Source organism: Nerophis lumbriciformis, linkage group LG03 (genome assembly GCF_033978685.3).
Source record: "Nerophis lumbriciformis linkage group LG03, RoL_Nlum_v2.1, whole genome shotgun sequence".
Lineage (NCBI taxonomy): Eukaryota > Metazoa > Chordata > Actinopteri > Syngnathiformes > Syngnathidae > Nerophis > Nerophis lumbriciformis.
Window position 1 is genome coordinate 57277401 of NC_084550.2, and position 26916 is coordinate 57304316.

At 37.4% G+C, this 26916-nt stretch overlaps 2 protein-coding genes across 3 annotated transcripts; both read left to right on the plus strand.

Annotated features, from left to right (window-relative positions):
• The first annotated feature begins 522 nt into the window (after positions 1 to 522).
• On the plus strand, positions 523 to 8789 carry bloc1s1 (biogenesis of lysosomal organelles complex-1, subunit 1). Its single transcript, XM_061939808.1, has 4 exons — positions 523 to 583; positions 1925 to 1997; positions 2111 to 2243; positions 8347 to 8789. The coding sequence occupies exons 1-4, from the start codon at positions 523 to 525 to the stop codon at positions 8455 to 8457; spliced, it is 378 nt and encodes a 125-aa protein (XP_061795792.1). The 3' UTR covers positions 8458 to 8789.
• On the plus strand, positions 8421 to 25467 carry rdh5 (retinol dehydrogenase 5 (11-cis/9-cis)). 2 transcript variants are annotated; one of them, XM_061939787.1, is made up of 6 exons: positions 8421 to 8566; positions 10882 to 10950; positions 16136 to 16458; positions 21601 to 21859; positions 22509 to 22672; positions 25108 to 25467. In XM_061939787.1, the coding sequence occupies exons 1-6, from the start codon at positions 8562 to 8564 to the stop codon at positions 25326 to 25328; spliced, it is 1041 nt and encodes a 346-aa protein (XP_061795771.1). In that variant the 5' UTR covers positions 8421 to 8561; the 3' UTR covers positions 25329 to 25467. The 2 variants fall into 2 exon arrangements, with proteins under 2 accessions (XP_061795771.1, XP_061795780.1); XM_061939796.2 differs by lacking the exon at positions 8421 to 8566 and adding an exon at positions 10154 to 10242 and having other exon boundaries at positions 25108 to 25461.
• The last annotated feature ends 1449 nt before the right edge of the window (positions 25468 to 26916 follow it).

The following is a 26916-nucleotide window of genomic DNA, read 5'->3' on the forward strand; positions in this document are numbered from 1 at the left end:
CCCAACACGAACTATTTGCTGAAAAAATTACAAAATAAAAGTGACAATGAATAACAATAGAGCAATCACATAAAACGTGAGATAATGTTGATGAATTGCATACAATGTATCTTATATAGCTGCTACATAAACACTAATCAGAAGTTATAATAACGGATATTATAGAAGAAAACGTCATTGTTTACATCCAGAGCAGCCATCTTTCAAACAAACTCCGGGGTGGTGAAGGCAGCCATGATTCGCGCGGAACAAACAAAAACACACACATATAAATAAATTATGTGACATAACTCAGATCGACACAAAAATCAATTATGATATCATTTAATCATATAAAAAGTAAAAATACAAAAATTGACTTATTTCAGGGTCAACGTGGACGCGCCCATTTATGACGTCATCACACCGAACCTCGTGACGGGTTGTCATCTGTGAGCGTCCGTGTTTGTTCTATTGTGTTACTACATTTTTCTTCTCGCGTATGCGAGCTTTCAAACACTCCCGACGGCCAGCTGAGTGAAGATGTTGTCTCGCCTGCTGAAGGAGCACCAAGCGAAGCAAAACGAGCGAAAGGAGCACCAGGGTAAGCGAGACGAGGCGCCGGGTAGCCCTTATGCTAGCTAATGCTAAAAACACAAAAGTTAACATGGAGCGTTTTGAAACGTAAATGCATGATTTAATTAAACCTGAGTACACGTTACACCAAATATTAAGATTATTTGACGTATTTGGTAGAGATGTCCGATAAGGGCTTTTTTGCCGATATCCGACATTGTCCAACTATTAATTACCGATTCCGATATCAACCGATACCGATATATACAGTCGTGGAATTAACACATTATTATGCCTAATTTTGTTGTGATGCCCCACTGGATGCATTAAACTATGTAACAAGGTGTTCCAAAATAAATCAACTCAAGTTATGGAAAAAATGCCAACATGGCACTGCCATATTTATTATTGAAGTCACAAAGTGCTTTTTTTTTTTAACATGCCTCAAAACAGCAGCTTGGAATTTGGGACATGCTCTCCCTGAGAGAGCATGAGGAGGTTGAGGTGGGCGGGGTTGGGTGGGAGATGTAGCGGGGGTGTATATTGTAGCGTCCCGGAAGAGTTAGTGCTGCAAGGGGTTCTGGGTATTTGTTCTGTTGTGTTTATGTTGTGTTACGGTGCGGATGTTCTCCCTAAATGTGTTTGTCATTCTTGTTTGGTGTGGGTTCACAGTGTGGCGCATATTTGTAACAGTATTAAAGTTGTTTATACGGCCACCCTCAGTCCGACCTGTATGGCTGTTGACCAAGTATGTTGCATTCACTTGTGTGTGTGAAAAGCCGTAGGTATTATGTGATTGGGCCGGCACGCAAAGGAAGTGCCTTTAAGGTTTATTGGCGCTCTGTACCTCTCCCTAAACCTACTCAGTGGCCTAGTGCTTAGAGTGTCCGCCCTGAGATCGGTAGGTTGTGAGTTCAAACCCCGGCCGAGTCATACCAAAGACTATAAAAATGGGACCCATTACCTCCCTGCTTGGCACTCAGCATCAAGGGTTGGAATTGGGGGTTAAATCACCAAAAATGATTCCCGGGCGCGGCACCGCTGCTGCCCACTGCTCCCCTCACCTCCCAGGGGGTGATCAAGGGGATGGGTCAAATGCAGAGGACAAATTTCACCACACCTAGTGTGTGTGTGACAATCATTGGGACTTTAACTTTAACTTTAACATCCGTGTACACAGCGACGTTTTAAAAAGTCATAAATTGTACTTTTTTGAAACAGATACCGATACTTTTGAAACTTATACTGATAATTTCCGATATTACATTTTAAAGCATTTATCGGCCGATAATATCGGCAGTCCGATATTATCGGACATCCCTAATATTTGGGTGTAGGTTTAATTTGGTATATCTCTTGCTTTTTACAGAACGGCGCAGACGTGAAGCAATTTCCGCAGCCACCTGTCTTACGGAAGCCCTGGTGGACCATCTCAACGTCGGGTATGAATCTCCTCATTGTGTTACATCTTACACAGAATCTAACCGTCTCCAAACGATAAATGCATTTAGTTAGCTTGATCTACTGTACAATCAGTCATATTTCTCATTTTCAGAGTTGCACAGGCGTATGTTAACCAGCGCAAGCTTGACCATGAGGTGAAAACACTCCAAGTGCAGGCTGGTCAATTTTCCAAGCAAACTGCACAGTGGATCAGCATGGTGGAGGGTTTCAATCAGGCCCTGAAGGTGAGACGTGTCCGCACAGGTGTGAAAGACACACTGAAAACCCCTCCTGTATGGTGTGTACTCACACTAGGCCAGGGATATTCAACTAAATTGTTTTGGGGGCCGCATTTTCAGAAAATTAAGGACGGAGGGGGGTAGGGTACCTGACTATTAGTCTTATTTTTTATATTCCTGAGAACCACCTCAACAGGTCTATTTATTTTGTCTGTGTTATTGGAGCACTCAGCTGTTTTAGGACCTTCTGCACAAAAAAAAAACTAGTCAAAGATCATCTTTATGACAGCACTCCAGTGTTTTTAAAAATCTTTGCCAAAACGTGAGTCCCAAGTTTTTTTAACTGAACTGGCAGGCAGTGGAATTATGAAAAAAAGAGGACCCAAAATAGAACCTTCAGGAACACCACTAATAACTAAAGAAGTTGAACAAATTATGACTGACTGCATCTGTAAGCACATTACAGCTCCACCTTAGTTACATAAATTAGACTTTGAAAACAATTGTAACTGCCAAAAAGGAGAGTACTTAATTGGGTGCCTTCAGGAACGCCTCAGTTTGTTCTATGTTTGCTAGCAACATTTAACTCTCAATGTGTTTACAATGGTCCAAGTTCCTCTATACAACCAGAGCACAGTTTTTGGGGAAATTGCTGCACAAATGTGTCTCCCAGATTTGAACTGAACTCGGGGGGGTCAGTATGGTGTGATTCCCGGGCTAGATTTGGCCCCCCGAGCTTCCGTTTAATTTTCTGCACTATGCCAATTGTACTGTGCTTGAGCTCACCTTACACCAAAAATCAGACAATGTTAGTACTCTGATCCGTGTTGAAGTACGGTACTTTTGTACTACACCTCATCTTTTTTGAAAGAGTTGGGCGCAGACTGGTGCGCAACTTGATTCGCTGAATCCTCCTCTTCACCAGTTTCTAATGACAACCCACAAAAATCATAACAGAAATTATTATAGGGGATCCACTTTTTTTTGTTGTTGCCAATAAAGCGCTTTAAAAAAAACATCCAAACACCTTCATCAACGTTTTATATACACACTATAAGAAAATATGTAATGTAGTAACAGGCACATTCATAATAATAAGTAATATTTATGTATTTTGAGCATTTTAAGCATATAGTGACGCATTAATGTAAAAAACGAATCATATTGTTTGCTTTTTCCTTCGACTATATCACTGATTACTACTCATTGCAGACTTCATGCCAACAAACTTAATAAAACATAACTTACTGTACAATGTCTGCTGTTATTAGGATGCTGACTGCTAAAATGTTGATATATTCCCGTTTAGATGAAGAATAATCCTCGCGAAGAAAAAAGGTGTTTTGGAACCATGAGTCTTTTCGTGTCGTTCTCGGCATTTTCAGGTCTAATTTGGATGCCAAAACGGACCAATTTGTCAGATTGTGTCCTCATCCTTGTACTGTCCATGTGAGAGACAATATTTATGATCTAGGACAGGGGTTCTTAACCTTACAGAGGGGTCTGAGGCCCACTCAAATATTAACTCTGAATTAGGAATCTTACCCTTGATTTGAATCGTATTCAATAATCATATCTAATTTATTTACAGTTTACAACCTTATCAAATGATTGTGTTGATTATCAAGTCTTAGGACAGGCTGATTACAAGAATGAATACCAGTCAAATATACTGCAAAAGAAGGGACTCATAAAATCTGATGAAAAAATAATTTACATACAATTACAGTGCTTAAATAAGTAAAATGTACCTAAATTAATAATAAATAAAAATATGTTTCTTAAATATGCATCATTATATAGACTCAATAAAACTGATGAAAAATACATTTACATATCTAATAAAATGGAATACACTTATTTATTACAATTTACAGATATTGTTGTGCTAAAATAAATACATTCTAACTAAATTAATAATAGAGAAAAACAGTAATCATCATTTATCATCGATAATCTTGTCTTAAATGAAAGTGCAAATAAAAACACAGCTTCACCACTTAAGTCATAATTTTTGCGCTTAAGAAACTTCTACATGACATTAGCGACAAACTTCTTCTGTTTGCTTGATATTGGCATTACCGCCACAATTGGTGAAAAGGTGTATTATCAATCAATCAATGTTTATTTATATAGCCCTAAATCACAAAAGTCTCAAAGGGCTGCACAAGCTACAACGACATCCTCGGTACAGAGCCCACATAAGGGACGTCAATGTGAATGACTATGAGAAACCTTGGAGAGGACCGCATATGTGGGTAACCCCCCTCTCCAGGGGAGACCGAAAGCAATGGATGTCGAGTGACATAATATTGTGAAAGTACAGTCCTTAGTGGATCTAACATAGTAGTGAGAGTCCAGTCCATAGTGGGGCCAGCAGGAGACCATCCCAAGCAGAGACGGGTTAGCACAGGCGAGCGGTCCACCCCGGGTCCCGACTCTGGACAGCCAGCACTTCATCCATGGTCACCGGGGCGAGGAGGCAGAGGAGAAAAGAAAAGAAACGGCAGATCAACTGGTCTAAAAAGGGGGGTCTATTTAAAGGCTAGAGTATACAAATGAGTTTTAAGATGAGACTTAAATGCTGCTACTGAGGTATCATCTCTAACTGTTACCGGGAGGGCATTCCAGAGTACTGGAGCCCGAATAGAAAACGCTCTGTAGCCCGCAGACTTTTTTTGGGCTCTGGGAATCACTAATGAGCCAGAGTTCTTTGAACGCAGGTTTCTTGCCTGGACATATGGTACAATACAGTCGGCAAGATAGGATTGAGCTAGACCGTGTAGTATTTTATACGTAAGTAGTAAAACCTTAAAGTCGCATCTTAAGTGCACAGGAAGCCAGTGCAGGTGAGCCAGTATAGGCGTAATATGATCAAACTTTCTTGTTCTTGTCAAAAGTCCAGCAGCCGCATTTTGTACCTACTGTAATCTTTTAATGCTAGACATAGGGAGACCCGAAAATAATACGTTACAGTAATCGAGACGAGACGTAACGAACGCATGAATAATAATCTCAGCGTCGCTAGTGGACAAAATGGAACGAATTTTAGCGATATTACGGAGATGAAAGAAGGCCGTTTTAGTAACACTCTTAATGTGTGACTCAAACGAGAGAGTTGGGTCGAAGATAATACCCAGATTCTTTACCGAGTCGCCTTGTGTAATTGTTTGGTTGTCAAATGTTAAGGTGGTATTATTAAATAGGTGTCGGTGTTGAGCAGGACCGATAATCAGCATTTCCGTTTTCTTAGTGTTGAGTTGCAAAAAGTTAGCGGACATCCATTGTTTAATTTCATTAAGACACGCCTCCAGCTGACTACAATCCGGCATGTTGGTCAGCTTTAGGGGCATGTAGAGTTGGGTGTCATCAGCATAACAGTCAAAGCTAACACCGTATTTGCGTATGATGTCGCCTAGCGGCAGCATGTAAATCCTAAAGAGTGCAGGGCCAAGAACCGAACCCTGGGGGACTCCGCACGTTACCTTAACATAGTCCGAGGTCACATTGTTATGGGAGACGCACTGCGTCCTGTCAGTAAGATAAGAGTTAAACCAAGACAAGGCTAAGCCTGACATACCAATGCGTGTTTTGATACGCTCTAATAAAATATTATCATCGACGGTATCGAAAGCAGCGCTAAGATCAAGAAGCAGCAACATAGGTGACGCATCAGAATCCATCATTAGCAATAGATCATTAGTTATTTTTGCGAGGGCTGTCTCCGTAGAGTGATTTGCCTTGAAACCGGACTGAAAGGGTTCACAGAGATTGTTAGACACTAAGTGTTCATTTAGCTGCTGTGCGACAATTTTTTTCAAGGATTTTCGAGATAAACGGAAGGTGGGACACCGGCCGGTAGTTTACCATGAGGTCAGGGTCGAGGTTAGGTCTTTTGAGTAGAGGATGAATAACCGCTTTCTTGAATGCTACAATGAATTACAGCTAGGTACCACTGCGGCCTGTACGGATCACAGCTGAGAAACAGATATTACTTGGCGGCCCAATAATGGTCCTCGGCCCTATGGTTAAGAAACACTGATCTCGAGATCCGGTGCAAGAAGGCAGCTCACCAGCCGATGATGCAGCAACAAGCTAAGTAGTGCTCTTGTGACAATGTACCGCTAAAAATAGTTTTTCTGTGTCAGCGCCTGCAATAACAAAATCATTAATACCTGGTGAAAATTCAGGTCATGAAATGTAAATGGAGTATTGTTGCCGCTTTTTGGATGTTTTTTAGAGGGCTTTATGAGCGGAAAAAAGGACCTCTCATTGACTCTGTGGTAAGCAGACTTTAATTTACGAGTAAGGGTGCATTAAAAAAATATATACATCCGTCTTCTTGTCTCTCATTATGATTGTAACGATAGGCATAATTAAAAAAAACAGGAACACAGTACTTATTTACCCATGAGTGCACAAGTGAGAGTAATAAAGACGTGTCTTACAAGCAGAGGTGGGTAGAGTAGCCAGAAATCGTACTCAAGTAAGAGTACTGTTACTTTAGAGATTTATTACTCAAATATAAGTAAGGAGTAGTCACCCAAATATTTACTTGAGTAAAAGTAAAACGTATGTTGTGAAAAAACTACTCAAGTACTGAGTAACTGATGAGTAACCTGTTCGTTTAATGAGGACAGCAACAAATAATGCACAAAAACATAAAAATAGCAATGAGCAAATTCAGAGCCAGGAATATCTCTTAAGCAACTAAAACAATAATATATATTAAATAATAATACATTAACATTAAAAAAATTAAGGCAAATAGAGCCACAATAACTTAACTGCACCATTGGCTCAGTAGGCAGAGATTACAAAGGAAAATAACAAGTTAGCCTTTACACAAACCATAAACTGATAGGTCTGGGCTGTACCTGGGAACACACTGATTGGTGTTTCTGTGTCTGTCTGTCTGTCTGTCTGTCTGTCTGTCTGTCTGTCTGTCTGTCTGTCTGTCTGTCTCTCTGTCTGTCTGTCTGTCTCTGTCTGTCTGTCTCTGTCTGTCTGTCTCTGTCTCTGTCTCTGTCTCTGTCTGTCTGTCTGTCTGTCTGTCTGTCTGTCTGTCTGTCTGTCTGTCTGTCTGTCTGTCTGTCTGTCTGTCTGTCTGTCTGTCTGAGTGAGTGAGGGAGGCTGCAGTGCGTTAATAAATGTCCCCACACGATGTACATTTGACAGTGATTCATAGCAGGGAAGCTAACATCAGCCTTCGGTGACTGCCAAAATATCTACTAACGTTACTTACCGCGATGTGCTTCCTCAGATTTGACGTTGAGTTCATGTAAGCTTAAGCTTGTTAATCATGTGACCGTCTGGCTCTGTTTGATTGGTGAAACGGAGTCAAACGTCACCTGTGACTGTATTTGATCGGTGAAACGCAGGCATGCGATTGATCCTACTTTGAAGGTCTGTCTGACAAACCAAAACAAACAAAGCGTGCATTAACAGATCGATAAAAATCAGTAGCGAGTAGCGAGCTGAATGTAGATAAATGGAGCGGAGTAAAAGTAGCGTTTCTTCTCTATAAATATACTCAAGTAAAAGTAAAAGTATGTTGCATTAAAACTACTCTTAGAAGTACAATTTATCCCAAAAGTTACTCAAGTAGATGTAACGGAGTAAATGTAGCGCGTTACTACCCACCTCTGCTTACAAGACATAAATGACAGCTGCCACATTCCACAATATAAATAATAGGAATGATTCAAAATGAGCCAGTAAGTCAGGGTATAACTGTAATAAAGCAGTGTAGAAGTAATGGCTTTAATAATCAATGTATAGTACCAGTAAGTGCAGGTCACTGGGGGCCAGGAGAGGGAGGGGAAATTGATACAAATTGCATACTTGGGGTGGCGTGGCGCAGATGGTAGAGCAACACAAGGTTTCCAGGTTCGATTCCAGCTTCCGCCATCCGAGTCACAACTGTTGTGTTCGTGGGCAAGACACTTCACCCTTGCTCCCGATGGGTAGCTTGCATGGTAGCTTCCACCATCAGTGTGTGAATGGGTGAATGTGATGTATCATGTAAAGCGCTTTGGGTATCTTTCCAGGTACAATAAAGGGCTGCATGAATACAAACCAGTTACCGTTTTACCTTGTTTTGCAACAGGAAATTGGCGATGTGGAGAACTGGGCCCGCAGTATTGAGATGGACATGAGGACCATCGCTACAGCTCTGGAGTACGTACACAAGGGTCAGCTTCAGCCGGCGACCTCATAGATGCTTTTGGAGATGTCCTTTGGAAGAGTTGGATTGACTCAAAGAACTGTAAAAGAGGAAAGCACCGAGGGGTCTGCAGAGAAATGTCGTAGTGCGAACACAAAATGGGGTGAGGATATCTGCTTATTTATAAATACAACTGGAAAACCGCACTAACTATTGTGTCTGTTCATGCTTTATATACATCTACTCCAGGATCATGGTTATCAGTATTAAGGAATTCTTAATGTATAATATCCGTTGTAAAGTTTGTGCTGTGATTATTTTGTTTTAATAAAAAAAAAAAAAGAAAATAGCGAAAATAAATTTGGCTTTGTTACTCAACTAAAATGTGTTCATTTCATTAAAATCTTATTCTCAGAAGCTAAAAAAGCTTAGTCGTCAATTTGTGGAATGTGCAGAAAAAAGTTTACTACACACAAAGCTGTTGAGTTGCCTGAGTGAGAGGTATTTGTGGGGCTGTAAGACTTGACGTATTCTTACATAATGTACTGTGGGTTATAAAACATTTTTTTTAACTTTACATACTTGAAAATTAGTTGGTTAGTTTTTTTAAAATGTATGTATTAATTTGAGGTATTTCATGATACTAATATGCATACCTTTGCGGTGTAACGTTACACGCTACTGCCAAATCAAATATGATTGCCTTGCTGTGGAGACACTCTCGAGCAGGGGTGTCAAACGTACGGCCCGAGGGCTGGATCAGGCCCGCAAACAGGTTTTATCCGGCCCGCGGGATGAGTTTTCCATGTATAAAAATGAGCCAAAATTTTTTAATGAAAGCAACCGCTGTTCTTAATGTGTCCACTAGATGTCGCAATAGCAATCCTTTGTATCTTTGTAGATTTTGCTACATATGTAAAAAAAAAACATGATGTTAGTGCACCAGTCGAGGAAATGAGCAAACTACATAAATAACATCCTGTTATTTGATTTAGATATTTTTTTATCTTGATAGATTGAAAATCAACACCAATTAGTTGACTGATGAACATTATCACGTAATTTATTCAGAAAGTAAAAATAACGACACATAAAGTATAGAATACTCTTAACCACAACTTTATGATTTGTACATTTTCAGAATGTGCTTGTTCTATTTTTAAACAAAACAATCTGAAGTTGTCTTTATTTTTAAGTTATCGTGCCGTGATTTTACCAGTCCGGCCCACTTGGGAGTAGATTTTTCTCCATGTGGCCCCCGGATCTAAAATGAGTTTGACACCCCTGCTTTAGATGAAAAAGACAGTACTACTATCCAAATATATACAGTACAGGTGTGCTTAGTTTTTAGTAGGATTTCCTACAAAACTACTGGGATTGAATTTTTGAAAACTAAATTCAGCCGTCGTTATTTATAGAATAATTGCAAACAAGCTGCAACAATATCCCCCTCTTTACATCAGGTTTAAGATTTAATCCTTTATAAAAGGCTTTATTAACACGTAAGATTACATTAAGTATGTTTTATCATAAAGCCTTATTGTGTTTGTTCACATAAAAAGAAAACTTTAATGAGCCCGCAGTTATTTAAAAGTAATGCAACGCAGTGAGCTGGCTTATCTTGCTCATTCTCACTTTTCTTTTTCTCAAGGTGCACACGTGCACAAACCAAATGCTTATGGATTTGGGATTACTAATTGCGGACTTGTCCTAAGGGATAAAGCGCGGCCAGCGGGAGTGAAAGACTCTTTTTTTCAGCGGCCTCCTTTGAGCAAGGACCCAAGCAAAAACCGCAGTGGGAAAGGCAAAAAAACGTCCAACTTCAAGTAGATGAAAAAGGTAGGATGAAATTATTACTCATACACTCGCTAATGTTATTTGTTGGACTTTTTGCTTATTGACCACCTTGATTCAAAAAACTACACATTACCTGTAATTAAATTAAGTCATTAATTTATTTAAAAAAACACATTAAACATTTTCTTCATTTTTTCCAATGTTTTTAAGTAATTTTAACCATTATTTACAATGATATAGAATAAGAAAAAATCCAGTTAAAGTGGGCTAAAATAGTACAGCATGATAAGACTCAATCGATCAATTAAATACTAACCAGAGCCTACAAAATGATTGTTTTTCTTTGAATAGTAAAGGCTGGAAAGTAATCGGTTTCCAGCAGCATGTACTGTAAGCAGCTCCGTCACGGGCATTAATTATGTTTATACTTGCCAACAATGCAGGCCCCCATCTCTCTGGCTCTCCATCCCTCACAAATGCCTTTCTGTCTTTCCTAATAGTATTAGGCAAATATTTCTCATGTGGCTCAAACTGAAATGTACAATTGAGATCCTCCACTAAGAGGACTGGCTTCTGTGCAACGTTACAAAATCAATCAAGACTATGATTAACTCATTGATTTATTGCAGTTTTTCCCAACTCATTTCTGATTTGGCAACTTCTTTTTTCCCCCACTAACAGTCCTCCAGGTCACCGCACGTCTACTTCAGACCCTGGAGGCAACATGGAGTTTGTTTATGATCTTTTAGGGTAAGAAACATTGAATATAATAAAGGGAATATTTTGCAGTGGCTAAACTGGAGCAGTACCTTACCAAATCCAGTAGATGGTGCTGTGGTGAAAAAAAAATGTATAGAAACATATTATACATGTAATACTGAGTAATGTTTCAACGATGCCATACGTTTTTTATAATATTTGTAGACATGTTTCTGGATAGACTACATACTGTGATGCAGAGCGAGTCAACTAAAGCAGTGTCTCTTAACCATAGGGCCTGGGCCCATTGTTGGGCCTCGAGGGTCGCCAAAAAATATCTGTTTCTCATCTGTGATTCGTATGGGACGCAGTGGTACTTAGTTGTAATACACTTTTTCACCATTTGTGGCAGTAATGACAATATCAAGCAAACAGAAGAAGTTTAGCACTAAAGTCATGTAGAAGTTTCTTAAGCGCAAAAAATTATGACTGAAGTGGTCAAGCTGTGTTTTCATTTGCACTTCAACTTTATTGACAGTTTTAAGAAACATTTATCATGATGATTATTATCATCTATTATTCATTTTGTTAGAACTTATTTATTTTAGCACAACATAATTTGTTAATTGTAATAATCGTATTAAATTTTACAGTTATGTCAATTTTTTTGTCATCGGTTTCAATGAGTTTATATGATGTTTATTTAAGAAACATATATCATGGTTATCTTTATTATCTATTATTAATTTAGTTAGAATTTATTGATTTTAGCACAACATAATTTGTAAATTGTAATAATCGTATTAAATTTGAAAAGATATGTCGATTTATTTTTCATCGGTTTCAATGAGTTTATATAATTATGTTTATTCAAGAAACATATAATTATTATTATTGTCTATTAATTTTGTTAGAATTGATTGATTTTAGCACATGATTTGTAAATTTTAATAATTGGATTACATTTTGATTGATATGTCATTTTATTTTTCATCAGTTTCATTGAGTTTATATGATGATGTTTAAGAAAAATATATAATGATTATCATTATTATCTTTTATTTATTTAGTAAGAATTTATTGATTTTAGCACAACGTAATTTGTAAATTGTAATAATCATATTAAATTTAACAGATATGTCAATTTATTTTTCTTCGGTTTCAATTAGTTTATATGATAATGTTTATTCAAGAAACATACGATGATTATCATTATTATCTATTTTTAATTTAGTTAGAATTTATTTAGTTAAGCACTGTGTCATTGTGTGTACATTTATATTTCATCAGTTTTTATAAATCCCTTCTTTTGCTGTATAGTTGATGGGTATTTATTTTGTAATCAGCCTGACCTATGCCTTGATAATTAACACATGGTTTTTTTTATCATTTGACAAGGTTGTAAACTGTAAGTAAGTTAGATATTATTATTGAATACAAATAAAATCAAGAGTAAGGTTCCTAATTCGTAGTTAATATTTGTGTGGGCTTCTGTAGTAGAAAGGTTGGGCCCCGAGGTCAAAAAGGTTAAGAACCCCTGAATTAAACTGTTTTTCCAGACAATGAAGTAACCCCAATATTATGCGTTTATGAACTTAACAAAAGCATTTTATACAATTAACCATAATATCTTTTTTTAAAAACATTGGAACAGTATGCTGTCAAAGGGCTGGTCTTGAGTTCCAGGTCTTTGGTAAGAAGCTACTTAACCAACAGGAAGCAATACGTGAGACTAGGCAAATTTTGCACATATTGCAGCTTTAAATATATCATGTGGCGTACCCCAGGGATCAACGCTGGGACCAAAATTGTTTAAATTCTATGTAAACAACATTTTCAAAGTTACAAAATGACTTAAAATTAGCACAATTTGAAGACAATACAAACACAATTTGTTTAGGAGAGAACACAGTGAAGAAAATAATACTATTAAAAGAAGAAATTAATACATCAAAGATATGCTTTGAGAAATACAGACTATCCTTGTATACAACCCCTGGCTAAAATTATGGAATCACCAAACTTGGAGGATGTTCACTCAGTTTACAGGCATGACAGAAAACATAAGTCATTTCAAATGGCAACTTTCTGGCTTTAAGAAACACTAAAATAAATCAAGAAAATAAATTGTGGTACTCAGTAATGGTTCCATTTGTTGATCAAGCACAGTAGAAATTATGGAATCACTCAATACCGAGGAGAGAAAGTAAGGAATCACCCTGTAAATTTTGATTTTCAAAGCTAACACCTATATCAGATTGAACCTGTTGATTAGTCTGCAGTTAAAAAGAAGTGTTCACACCTTGGACAGCTGTTGCACCAGGTGGATTGACACGAATCATGGCTCCAACACAATAGTTGTCAATTGAAACTAATGAGAAGATTACCAAACTTTTTCAAGAAGGTAAATCATCACCCAATGTTGCAAAATATGTTGATTGTTCACAGTATTCTGTGTCTAAAACCTGGACCAAGTACACACAACATGGGAAGGCTGTAAGAGGCAAGCATCCTGGGAGACCAAGGGCAACATCAAAGCGTCAATACGGAAAGCTTAAAGCGATAAGTCTTGAAAACAGAAAATTTACAGCAAAACAAATGAAGAACAAAGAGGTGGAAACGGGACTCAACATCTGTGACCAACTGTAAGAAACTGCCTAAGGGAAATGGGATTTAAATACAGAAAAGCTAAACTAAAGCCATCAATAACACCCAAACATAAAAAAACAAGGTTCCAATGGGCAAAGGAAAAACAGTAATAGACTACAGATGACTGAATAAAAGTCGTATTTAGTGATGTATTGTGAATCGGCATTAGACAAAGTGATAATGCAGGTACTTTTGTTTGGAATTTATGAAGACGACTGCCTGAAGAAAACCTGCACATTTCCACAGTCATTAATGATATGGGGCTGCATGTCTGATAATGACGGCTGCCATTACCGCTTCAATAAATGCACAAGTTTACATTGACTTTTTGGACACTTATTTCATCAATGGAAAGGGTGTTTGGGGTGATGACATAATTTTTCAATATGATTATGCAGTTTACCATAGAGCAAAAACTGGACAAACCTTCCTTGAAGAAGGACACATAAGGTTAATGTCATGGCCTGCAATTAGTCTGGATCTCAATCCAATGTAAAATTTGTGGTGGAAATAGAAGAAAATGGTCCATGACAAGACTCCAACCTGCAAAGCTGATCTGACAACAGCAATCAGATAAAGTTTACAAGTAGTGTGTTGCAGTGTTTTTTTGTTTATTGTTTGAGTGTCTCCATATTTTTTTTACTCTGCTTGATCTAAAAATGAAATTGTTAGACTACCACATTTTATATTTGTCACGGACGGCTTAGCCAGAGTAGGAGAAACAGAAAACGCACACAAATGGTGTGGAGAGGAAACTGTTAACACTACACGGCAGCGATGGGGCAAAGCCACAGGAACGAGAAGCGGGAGTGGAGCCACAGCAGAGGAAATGAACACGACTGTGAGGGTGAACCATCAGGACTCTACTGGCGCCGGGTGAATGGACTGGAGAGCTTAAGTAGTCATAAAGAAATGAGTATCAAGTGTGCGCGCAGGTGTCTCCGCCCCGTGACCCAGGAACCAGAGCTGCCAGATAATGACAATATTCTTGATTTATTTTAGTGTTTCTTAAAGCCAGAAAGCTACCATTTGAAATGACTATACATTTGTGTCACGTCTGTTATCTTCTTTGTTGTACAAAATTAAATCAACCGAATGGACATCCTTCAGGACCGGTGATTCCATACTTCTTTCTGGGGTTGTATAAGTAAAACTAAAATAAAGACAAACAGGACAATGACCCCAAACTAGAGATGTACGATAATGGCTTTTTTGCCCATATCCAATATTCCGATATAGTCCAACTCTTAATTACCGATACGATATCAACCGATACCGATATATACAGTCGTGGAATTAACACATTATTATGCCTAATTTTGTTGTGATGCCCCGCTGGATGCATTAAACAATGTAACAAGGTTTTCCATAATGAATCAACTCAAGTTATGGAAAAAAGTGCCAACATGGCACTGCCATATTTATTATTGAAGTCACAAAGTGCATTTTTTTTTTTAACGTGCCTCAAAGCAGCTTGGAATTTGGGACATGCTCTCCTTGAGAGAGCATGAGGAGGTTGAGGGGGGCGGGGTTGAGGTGGGGGGGTCGGGGGAAGCGGGGGGTGTATATTGTAGCGTCCCGGAAGAGTTAGTGCTGCAAGGGGTTCTGGGTATGTGTTCTGTTGTGTTTATGTTGTGTTACGGTGCGGATGTTCTCCCGAAATGTGTTTGTCATTCTTGTTTGGTGTGGGTTCATAATGTGGCGCATATTTGTAACAGTGTTAAAGTTGTTTATACGGCCACCCTCAGTGTGACCTGTATGGCTGTTGACCAAGTATGATTGCATTCACTTGTGTGTGTGAAAAGCCGTAGGTATTATGGGATTGGGCCGGCACGCAAAGGCAGTGCCTTTAAGGTTTATTGGTGCTCTGTACTTCTCCCTATGTCCGTGTACACAGCAGCGTTTTAAAAAGTCATACATTTTACTTTTTGATACCGATAATTTTGAAACCGATACCGATCATTTCCGATATTACATTTTAAAGCATTTATCGGCCGATAATATCGGCAGTCCGATATTATCAGACATCTCTACCCCAAACACACGTCAAAAGTGGTAAAGGAATCAGGCTAGAATGAAAGTTTTAGAATGGTTTTCCCAAAGTCCCGACTTAAACGTGTGGACAATTCTGAAGAAACAAGTCCATGTCAGAAAACCAACACATTTAGCTGAACTGCACCAATTTTGTCAAGAGGAGTGGTCAAAAATTCAACCAGGAGCTTGCCAGAAGCTTGTGGATGGCTACCAAAAGCGCCTTATTGCAGTGAAACTTGCCAAGGGACATGTAAGCAAATATTAACATTGCTGTATGTATACTTTTGACCCAGCAGATTTGCTCACAGTTTCAGTAGACCCATAATAAATTCATAAAAGAACCAAACTTCATGAATGTTTTTTGTGACCAACAAGTATGTGCTCCAATCACTCTATCACAAAAAAATAAGAGTTGTAGAAATGATTGGAAACTCAAGACAGCCATGACATTATGTTCTTTACAAGTGTATGTCAACTTTTGACCACGACTGTACGTATACTGTATAATCATATGTGTGGTAAATATTTGTCGCATCCGTGTCTTCTCCTGCAGGGACAATGCTTGGCTGTACATCCTTGGCACCCTCACAGTGATATGGGTGGCAGTGTGGCTGTACAGAGACAGCCTGGAGATCGAAGACTTGGCCGACAAATACGTCTTTGTGACCGGCTGCGACTCGGGCTTTGGTAACCTGCTGTGTAGGAAACTGGACCGAAAAGGTTTCCGCGTGCTGGCCGGTTGCCTCACGGAGAAGGGAGCTGACGAACTGAAAAGGATGACGGGACCGTACTTGAAGACAGTCCTGCTGGACGTGACCAGTGAGGACAGCATCCAGAAAGCCGTGGAGTGGACCAAGGAAGAGGTTGGCGATAATGGTGAGGTGTTATTTGGAGACTCGGATTCACTCATCACCTGTTGCCAGGTAGAGTTCGTAGAGCTCAATAAAGGACCCTTTATTAAAAATGTAAAATTATTTCAAAAAAAAAATTCAAGTGCAAAACAAACAATTTATTTTAATTTTGCAAACCTGACACAGTTCCAACCGCAGCTTAAAACCTAGTACCACTGCCTTACAAGACCAACATTAACGCTGAACACCATCATCATATTCTTATCAGTGGCGGAGCAGGAAGGGGCTAGGAGTACGTTTACACAACAGAGCACAGAGCTCCACCAAGGCCTATCGATCCTTATATGCATCAATATAAAAATTTAAAAAAAGTAAAAAGTGCTTCTTGAGCTCGGCCACCGCTCCTGCTCACTGCTCCCCTCACCTCCCAGGGGATGGAACAAGGAGATGGGTCAAATGCAGAGGGTAATTTCACCACACCAAGTGTGTGTGTGACTATCAGTGGTACTTTTAGAGACTCAGAGTCACTCATCACCTGTTGCCAGGTAGAGTTTGTAGGGCTCAATATAGGGTCCTAAACAGAACTTTATTAAAAATGTAAAAAAAATTATTTTTTTTTAAATAAAAAAAAGTTTCATCATTTGTTTTTTAGTGCAAAACAAAAAAATTATTTTAATTTTGCAAACCTGACACATTTCCAACCGCAGCTTAAAAACCTAGTACCACTGCCTTACAAAACCAACATTAACGCTGCACACCATCATCATATTCTTATCAGTGGCGGAGCAGGAAGGGGCTAGGAGTACGTTTACACAACAGAGCACAGAGCTCCACCAAGGCCTATCAATCCTTATATGCAGCAATATAAAAATTAAGAAAAAGTAAAAAATGCTTCTTGAGCTCGGCCACCGCTCCTGTTCACTGCTCCCCTCACCTCCCAGGGGGTGGAACAAGGAGATGGGCCAAATGCAGAGGGTAATTTCACCACACCAAGTGTGTGTGTGACTATCAGTGGTACTTTTAGAGACTCAGAGTCACTCATCACCTGTTGCCAGGTAGAGTTCGTAGGGCTCAATATAGGGCCCTAAACAGAACTTTATTAAAAATGTAAAATCATTTAAAAATAAAAAAAAGTTTCATCATTTGTTTTTTAGTGCAAAACAAACAATTTATTTTAATTTTGCAAACCTGACACATTTCCAACCGCAGCTTAAAACCTAGTACCACTGCCTTACAAGACCAACATTAACGCTGCACACCATCATCATATTCTTATCAGTGGCGGAGCAGGAAGGGGCTAGGAGTATGTTTACACAACACAGCACAGAGCTCCACCAAGGCCTATCGATCCTTATATGCATCAATATCAAAAAAATAAATAAGTTAAAAATGCTTCCCGAGCGCGGCCACCGCTGCTGCTCACTGCTCCCCTCACCTCCCAGGGAGTGGAACAAGGAGATGGGTCAAATGCAGAGGGTAATTTCACCACACCAAGTGTGTGTGTGACTATCAGTGGTACTTTTACTTTCACTTTAATACAGGAAATTTGATTGAAGAGATACTCTTATTTTCACTATCTATTTTTACCCTCCTATCATGTGCAAAATCTCCTCAATACACGCACGTGAACATTTTTTTAAACGTCCAGTTGATGAGAATAGATTATGATAGTTTTTTTCTCGCAATTGTCATTTCTAAAAATACCATGCACATAAAAAGGGTAGATTTATCATCAGTATTGCTGACATAACTTAAATGTGTCGTTTCCACCTAGAACAGGCGTGTCAAACTCGTTTTCATTGAAGGCCACATCACAGTTATGGTTGCCCTAAGAGTGTAAAAAAAATAGGATTTTTGAATAAATCGCAATTTTTATTCTACTAAAAAAATATGTATACATTTTGTAAATTAATTAATTTTTTTTTTTATAAACTTGTCCTGTCCAGCCACTCAGGCAAATCATATTGTTGATGTAGATCACAGGTGTCAAACTCAAGGCCTGGCCCTCCACATCATTTTATATCGCCCACAAAAGCCAGGAAATAATTTGTGTCAATAATATACACTACATTTTCTTTCTTTACTTTCTAATTTTTTTTACTAAAGTTATTAGTTTTTTTTCCATTTTGACAGAAAAAAAAATTGTGTCCAATATTGCAACAAATATTAAATTATCAAACTTTTTTATTAAAAATTCAAATAAATACTTAAATATCTGCTTCACTTATGATTGCGAAGCAAGTTATCCATCAAATTGTACACTATAAAAGTGACCAATAGATTTTACTGTAAAATTTACAGAGGTTTATACTGCACGTTACTGTACGTTGAAAAAAACAACCAAGGTTTGTTTTTTTAAAGTAAAATTCTGTCAACTGAGCTGTCAGTTTTGTTTTTTTTACTGTAAAATCCACGATTGATGTTTTGCGGTGTATTAATGTAATTGGAATAACGGTACCACATTTTATTATGGTAAAAAACTGGCAGCTGAGTTGCCAAAATACAATTTAAAAATGTTTTCCATTTACAGTAATATGTTGTAAAAAAAATAATAATAATAATAATAATTTAAAAAAAACATCATATATTTTACAGTAAAAGTCTGGCAATTAAGCTGCCAGTTTTTCCATAAAAAAGGGAGGTAAAATCCACAGACTTTTTTTACACTGTAATTTAATTTATTTTTTAAATAATCTAATTCATAGGCAAATTCATTAATTATTTACTGTTACAAGCGGCCCTCTATTGGCAGCCATGACTGTGGTGTGGCCCTCAATGAAAACAAGTTTGACACCCCTGATGTAGATGATCATATCTGCTGTACAGATTTACTTTAGAAAAGAGAAGTGTTGGATACTTCTTTGTATACTTATTTGTATACTTATTTGTATTTGACTTTTTTAAATGTTTGGGTAGAATTTCAAACAAAAACATGTTTCTTTTTAGTAGCATAGAAATGTATCATCAGAGCTGTTTATATGTTTTAAGAAGGAAGTTAATCATAAAACTGCCAGCCAATGATATTAAAAAATATTGGTTTTGAATCAAGAATCGATTTGAATCAAATCGCCAACCCCAAGAATCGAATTGAATCGAATGGTGCCAAAAGATTCACAGCCCTACTTCTAACAGTGAATAATATATGAATAGAAATGTATGTATAATACATGTGTATAATTTATTATTATTTTCTTTTTTACATGCGCTATGAAAAAAATCTTTAGATATTTCTGTTAAAAACTGGCAGCTCAGGCGCAAACATTTTACTGTAAATTTTGTATTCTTTTTTATACAGCATAGTACTGTAAATTTAATGGAGAAACCTTAACACTGTTTTTTTTTACGGTACAATTCATGCAACAAAGCTGCCAGGTTTTGTTTTGTTGTTTTTATAGTGTGTTACTGTATATGGAAAGACGCTACCAAAGTTGTTTTTACTGTAAAAAACAAAACAAAACTGGCAGCTCAGTCGTCGGAATTTTAGGGTAAAGTCTATTCTAATTTTTTACAGTGCACAATTTGATGGATAACTTGCTTTGTAATCAAAAGTCAAGCAGAGTACTTTTAGTACATAAAAGTACATAAAGTAATTTTTAACGCTTATTATTATTATATTGGGTTTCTTAAAGTCATGTAGAAGTTTCTTCAGCGCAAAAATTATGACTAAAGGGGTGAGGCTGTATTTTCATTTGCACTTTAATTTATTTAATAAACATATATCATGATTATTATTATTTGTTATTGATGTAGTTAGAATTTATTAGAGATGTCCGATATTGGCTTTTTTGCTGATATCCGATATTCCGATATTGTCCAACTCTTAATTACCGATTCCGATATCAACCGATACCGATTTATACAGGCGTGGAATTAACACAATGTTATGCCTAATTTTGTTGTGATGCCCCGCTGGATGCATTAAACAATGTAACAAGGTTTTCCAAAATAAATCAACTCAAGTTATAGAAAAAAATGCCAACATGGTACTGCCATATTTATTATTGAAGTCAAAAAGTGCTTTATTTTTTTTAACATGCCTCAAAACAGCAGCTTGGAATTTGGGACATGCTCTCCCCGAGAGAGCATGAGGAGGTTGAGGTGGGCAGGGTTGGGGGGGCGTGGTTGAGGTGCGGAGGGGGGTGGTAGCGTCCCGGAAGAGTTGGTGCTGCAAGGGGTTCTGGGTATGTGTTCTGTTGTGTTAATGTTGTGTTACGGTGCGGATGTTCCCCCTAAATGTGTTTGTCATTCTTGTTTGGTGTGGTTTCACAGTATGGCGCATATTTGTAACAGTGTTAAAGTTGTTTACACGGCCAACCTCAGTGTGACCTGTATGGCTGTTGATCAAGTATGCATGGCATTCACTTGTGTGTGTGAAAAGCCGTAGATATTATGTGACTGGGCCGGCACGCAAAGGAAGTGCTTTTAGGGTTTAGGCTCTGTACTACTCCCTACGTTCGTGTACACAGCGGCGTTTTAAAACGTCATAAATTTAACTTTTTGAAACCGATACCGATAATTTCCGATATTACATTTTAAAGCATTATCGGCCGATATTATCGGACATCTCTAGAATTTATGTATTTTAGCACAACATAATTTGTAAATTGTAATAAATAATTGTATTGGATTAAATAGATTTTTCATCAGTTTTAATGAGTCTAAATGATGATGTTTATTTAAGAAACATATACAGTACAGTCCAAAGGTAAGGACACACCTTCTCATTTCATTGTGTTTTCTTTATTTTCATGACTATTTACCCCGTAGATAGTCACTGAAGGCATCAAAACTATGACACATGTGAAGTGAAAACCCTTTCAGGTGACTACCTCTTTAAGCTCATCAAGAGAATGCCAAGAGTGTGCAAAACAGTAATCAGAGCAAAGGGTGGCTATTTTGAAGAAACTAGAATATAAATATAATTTTTTTCACCTTTTGTTATATATGTTGTTGATATTTAAGTATTTATTTGCATACACAAAGTTGGAATGTATGATATATAATATTTTGTTGGATTATTAGACAATATTAAAGTTTAAAAGATATGCAGTTGCATTCAGTACAAGTATTTTTTAAATGTCAAAATGGAAAGAACAAATACATTTAGTAAGAAAAGATAAAGTACTTTGTAACGCATATTATTATATTGACTTTCTTCTTCACTTAGGACTCTGGGGTATCGTGAACAACGCTGGCCGCTCATTACCCATGGGCCCCACCGAGTGGATGAAAGTGGAGGACTTCCACAGCACGCTCAAGGTCAACATGAACGGCACCATCGCCATGACGATGACCTTCCTGCCCCTGGTCAAGAAGGGCCGCGGGCGCGTGGTGAACGTGGCGTCGGTGCTGGGCAGGGTGGCGGCCAATGGCGGCGGTTACTGCATCTCCAAGTTTGCTGTGGAGTCTTTCTCCGACTGCCTCAGGTGAGAAAGGGCCTCAGCGTGTGACCGAGGATTAAGGCTCTTTGAAAGGATCTCTGGGCCAGGAACAATGGCTCTTTGTTGTTTAGCCCTAATAACAAAGCTGTTGACCCTGATGGTATTTAACTTTGTTTTAATTCAATTTAAAGGGGAACTGCACTTTTTTTTTTTTTTTTTTTTTGCCTATCATTCACAATCATTATGAGAGACGAGAAGACCAATTTTTTTGTGTGTTTTTTACGTTCTAATTTGTAATAATCGGCTCGTTCTAGGTGGTTGGTGATGCAGCTAATGGGAGCAATCCATTCTACCTCGAAATCACTCTGAAAATGCATCGAAAAACCACCAAAAATACTTCATTTACGTTCCGTAGCCTGCATAATAACCAAGCTGTAGCAACAAGAACAATCATATTACGGCAGGGGTGTCAAACTCATTTTAGATGGGGGGGCCACATGGAGAAAAATCTACTCCCAAGTGGGCCGGACTGGTAAAATCACTGCACGATAACTTAAAAATAAAGACAACTTCAGATTGTTTTCTTTGTTTAAAAATAGAACAAGCACATTTTGAAAATGTACAAATCATAATGTTGTTGTTTTTTTTTTACACTTATATGTTGTGGTTAATAGTAGTCTATTTTTGTGCACAGGAGAGACATCAACTACTTTGGAGTGAAAGTGTGCATCATCGAACCGGGCTTTTTCAAGACCGCCGTGACCAGCCTGGATCCCATCGAGAGAGAACTGTATCGCTTGTGGGACCAGCTCAGTCCGGAAGTGCAAGCCAGCTATGGAGACAAGTACCTTGATAAGTGTAAGTGTGCATAATACATTGTATGTGTAGAAAACAATTGTCTGTAGCTTCACCTTTCCTTTGCCTTTACCAGACCTGGGCAAATTAGGGCCTGGGGGCCACATGCGGCCCGTTAAGCTTTTTAATCTGGCCCGCCGGACATTCCCAAATCATTTTTTTAGAGCTTTAAGATGGAAACTGTGGCTGCCATTATGATGTGCAGTGATGTTTTCAAATGACCGTAAGTTTTGAACTATACAAAGTATTTCAATGGTTGGAATCTGCGCTTTTGCATGATATAGTAGTTACTATGGTAATCTAATTAGTTACTATGGTAATCTAAGTCACAGCAGCTCAGACGAGGCACCAAGCAGTGTGGGTGGGGAGCGTTTCCACAGAGCGTTTCCAGAGCGGCTAGCCTGAAATGCGGCTGTCAGGGACAGACGCGGAAGGAGATTTTTACAGCAAAGTTCTAAAGCTTAGTGATATAGCAGATATATCAGATTGTAGGTGGGGATTGTTTTTACCCTTTGCGTTCCTATTTCGCTGTGTTTGTTGCATTTTTGTTGCGTTTCGCTTGATTGTAAAATATGTCGATCGAGAGGGGGTGTGACGTTCATATGTTGTCAATATTCAGTGTTTTATCGTTCATAGTTAATATTGTAAATCCCACATTCTTTATTTTCATGTACATTCTGGTGTCTCATTCAGTAAAAAAAATTTAAATTCCATTCCGTTTTTTCAGGCGGTCTGTCATAACGTTTTTAGCATTCAATCAGACATTGTTGTGAGGTTTTGTATTAGTGTTCCTAAAAATCAGATATACCGGCCTCCAGACTAGGGTTGCAAAGGGGTGGAAGGTTTCCGGTAAATTTCCCACAGGAAGTTAAGCTCGTGACGTTTGGAAATATTGACCATTTTTTTGATTGTTCAAAGTTGGACACCGTCCATGGGAATTAATGGGAATATATGGGAATTAATGGGGAATTACAATAATTATATATTATTGGGCACTTGTCTATATGCTAATAAATAATTGTATTAGATTAAATGGTTTAATCTGATTTTCATCAGTTTTATTTATTTATTTATTTTGTTGACAGTTTTTTTAAGAAACATTTATCATGATGATTATTATTATCTATTATTAATTTTGTTGGAATTTATTGATTTTAGCACAACATAATTTGTGAATTATAATAAGTGTATTACATTTTGATAGATATGTAAATTTGTCACGATGGGGGGTGGGGGGGTCGCAGCTTGCTGCGCGGTTGTTCTTTCAAGATGCAAAGACGGCTCCGGATGAAGGCGTAAAGGTAGGATTGGATTTATTAACATAAATCACTCAACTACCAAAAACACAAACAACACAACAAAAAAAAGGCAAGCGTGCCTAAAACACATGAAACTACTAGTTAGCAGAAGCTATGGCATAGAACATGAACACTTACTTGGTCAGAACGTGACGTAAACAATGAAGCCAGGCCGACTGACTGGCAAAGGCAACTTAAATAATGCCTCTGATTAGTGCTTGGGAAGCAGGTGAGCGGGCGAGCACTAATCAGAGACAGGTGAACACAATAAGTCGCCATGGTGACAAAAGCAAACAAGGAGGCCTAAACGGGAACTAAAGAAGTCCAAAACTAACAGAACATAACTAAACAAAACATGATCCAGACCACGGATCATGACAAAATTTATTTTTCATCAGTTTCAATGAGTTTATATGATGGTGTTTGTTTAAGAAACATACATCACGAAATCATTATTATCTATTATTAATTTAGTTAGAGTTTATTGATTTTAGCACAACATAATTTGTAAATTGTAATAATTGTATTACATTTTAACAGATATGTAATTTTTTTTCATCAGTTTGAATGAGTCTCCATGATGATGTTTATTTAAGAAACATATATCATGATTATCATTATTATCTGTTATTAATTTCGTTAGAATTTATTGATTTTAGTGCAACTTAATTTGTAAATTGTAATAATTGTATTACATTTGAATAGATATGTAATTTTTTTTCATCAGCTTTAATGAGTCTAAATGATAATGTTTATTTAAGAAACTTATATATTATTATTTATTATTAATTCATATATAATTTATCTATTTAAGCACTGTGTAATTGTTTGTAAAAAAATGTCCATTAGTTTTTATGAATCACTTCTTTTGCTGTATATTTGATTGGGGTTTATTTTTGTAATCAGCCTGACCATTTGACAAAGTAAATTAGATATCATTATTAAATATGATTAAGGAGTAAGATACTTGGTGTGGGCCTCTGTAGTAGAAAAGTTGGGCCCCGGGGTCAAAAAGGTTAAGAACCCCTGAGCTAGAGAAGGTAACAACAACTGTGCAATCTAACTAAAAGTCTAAATTGAGGACCCCGGTGCGAGAATGTTCCACGTGTGTAATCGAACGATGACGTTTTGATGTTGCAGACATCAAGATCCAGCGGTTCATCATGAACGCCATCTGCGACGCCGACCTCACCAAGGTGACCACCTGCATGGAGCACGCCCTGACCGCCGTGTACCCGCGCACACGCTACAGCGCCGGCTGGGACGCCAAGCTGCTCTGGATCCCGCTCTCGTACATGCCGTCCTGCGTGGTCGACATCGGGCTCAAGCTGGTTCTGCCCCGTCCGTCCAAAAGTGTGTGACTCCCCCTCCATTCATGGGAGAGAGTTAGTTGTGGTTACTTATAATAATTACTGATGTATTCATAAGTTAGGTGTGTGTAACCTTCCTTCTAAAAATATATTTCCTTAATTCATTTAGTTTAAAAAATAAAGGTGCAATTTACTGTTCATTTTGACTGTGATGTGCCTTTTTTGCCATACTCGGCCTATTTATGCTCCTTCAGCTTGAGGAATGAGCTTAGTCAAAATCAGAAAAATAAAGGTATTTTTTTTAACACTTTATTTTTAGCCTTAAGCGAAATCGGCAGTTTCGGCAGTGGTTTTCCATTATTTCTGTCATGTTTCCTGGATGGCTGAAATATTGTGTAAATTATTTTATATCATGTTCTGGTCGAGTCCTAAATTACAGAATGATTAGCAGGCTGAATATTACATTTTAATAATAAATAGAGAAGGTTAAAACATTTTTTAATTTCATTAAAAGTGCGTTTGTCCCTTTTGTGTTGACCTTTTTAAAAGAGCATAATTTCATAAACACATTTCATTAAAGAGAAATTAATTGTCCATTCAAGTGGTTAAAACTAGAAAATTATCGGTATAGGGTACACTTATTGAAGACGAAAATTATATCTATATGCAATTAATCGCTATTATTTTTTAGTTAACTATGAACAAAATGTGATTATGGCGATTAAATATCTTAATTATATATTTTATATTTCAATATTTTAATCGTTTGACAGCCCTAATATATATATATATATATATATATATATATATATATATATATATATATATATATATATATATATATATATATACATACTTCACGGTGGCAGAGGGGTTAGTGCATCTGCCTCACAATACGAAGGTCCTGAGTAGTCTTGGGTTCAATCCCGGGCTCGGGATCTTTCTGTGTGGAGTTTGCATGTTCTCCCCGTGACTGCGTGGGTTCTCTCCGGGTACTCCGGCTTCCTCCCACTTCCAAAGACATGCACCTGGGGATAAGTTGATTGGCAACACTAAATTGGCCCTAGGGTGTGGATGTGAGTGTGAATGTTGTCTGTCTATCTGTGTTGGCCCTGTGATGAGATGGCGACTTGTCCAGGGTGTACCCCGCCTTCCGCCCGATTGTAGCTGAGATAGGCTCCAGCGCCCCCCGCGACCCCAAAGGGAATAAGCGGTAGAAAATGGATGGATGGATATATATATACATACATATATTTACATATACATATCTATATATATATATATATATATATATATATATATATATATATATACATACATATATTTACATATACATATCTATATATATATATATATATGCACATACATATATGTATATATATATATATATATATATATATATGCACATACATATATATGTATATATATATATATATATATATATATATATATATATATATATATATATATATATATATATATATATATATATATATATACATACACATATATATGTATACATATATATAAATATTTATACATATACATATATATATATTTTTATGTATATATACTAATATATACATATATATATATATATATATATATATATATATATATATATATATATATATATATA

Coding starts and splice junctions, on each gene's coding strand:
- bloc1s1 (XM_061939808.1), top strand. CDS start 523: ATGTTGTCTCGCCTGCTGAAGGAGCACCAAGCGAAGCAAAACGAGCGA. Junction 584..1,924: donor CGAGCGAAAGGAGCACCAGG/GTAAGCGAGACG, acceptor TGCTTTTTACAG/AACGGCGCAGACGTGAAGCA. Junction 1,998..2,110: donor GTGGACCATCTCAACGTCGG/GTATGAATCTCC, acceptor TCTCATTTTCAG/AGTTGCACAGGCGTATGTTA.
- rdh5 (XM_061939787.1), top strand. Junction 16,459..21,600: donor GGAAGAGGTTGGCGATAATG/GTGAGGTGTTAT, acceptor TTCTTCACTTAG/GACTCTGGGGTATCGTGAAC. Junction 22,673..25,107: donor AGACAAGTACCTTGATAAGT/GTAAGTGTGCAT, acceptor TTGATGTTGCAG/ACATCAAGATCCAGCGGTTC.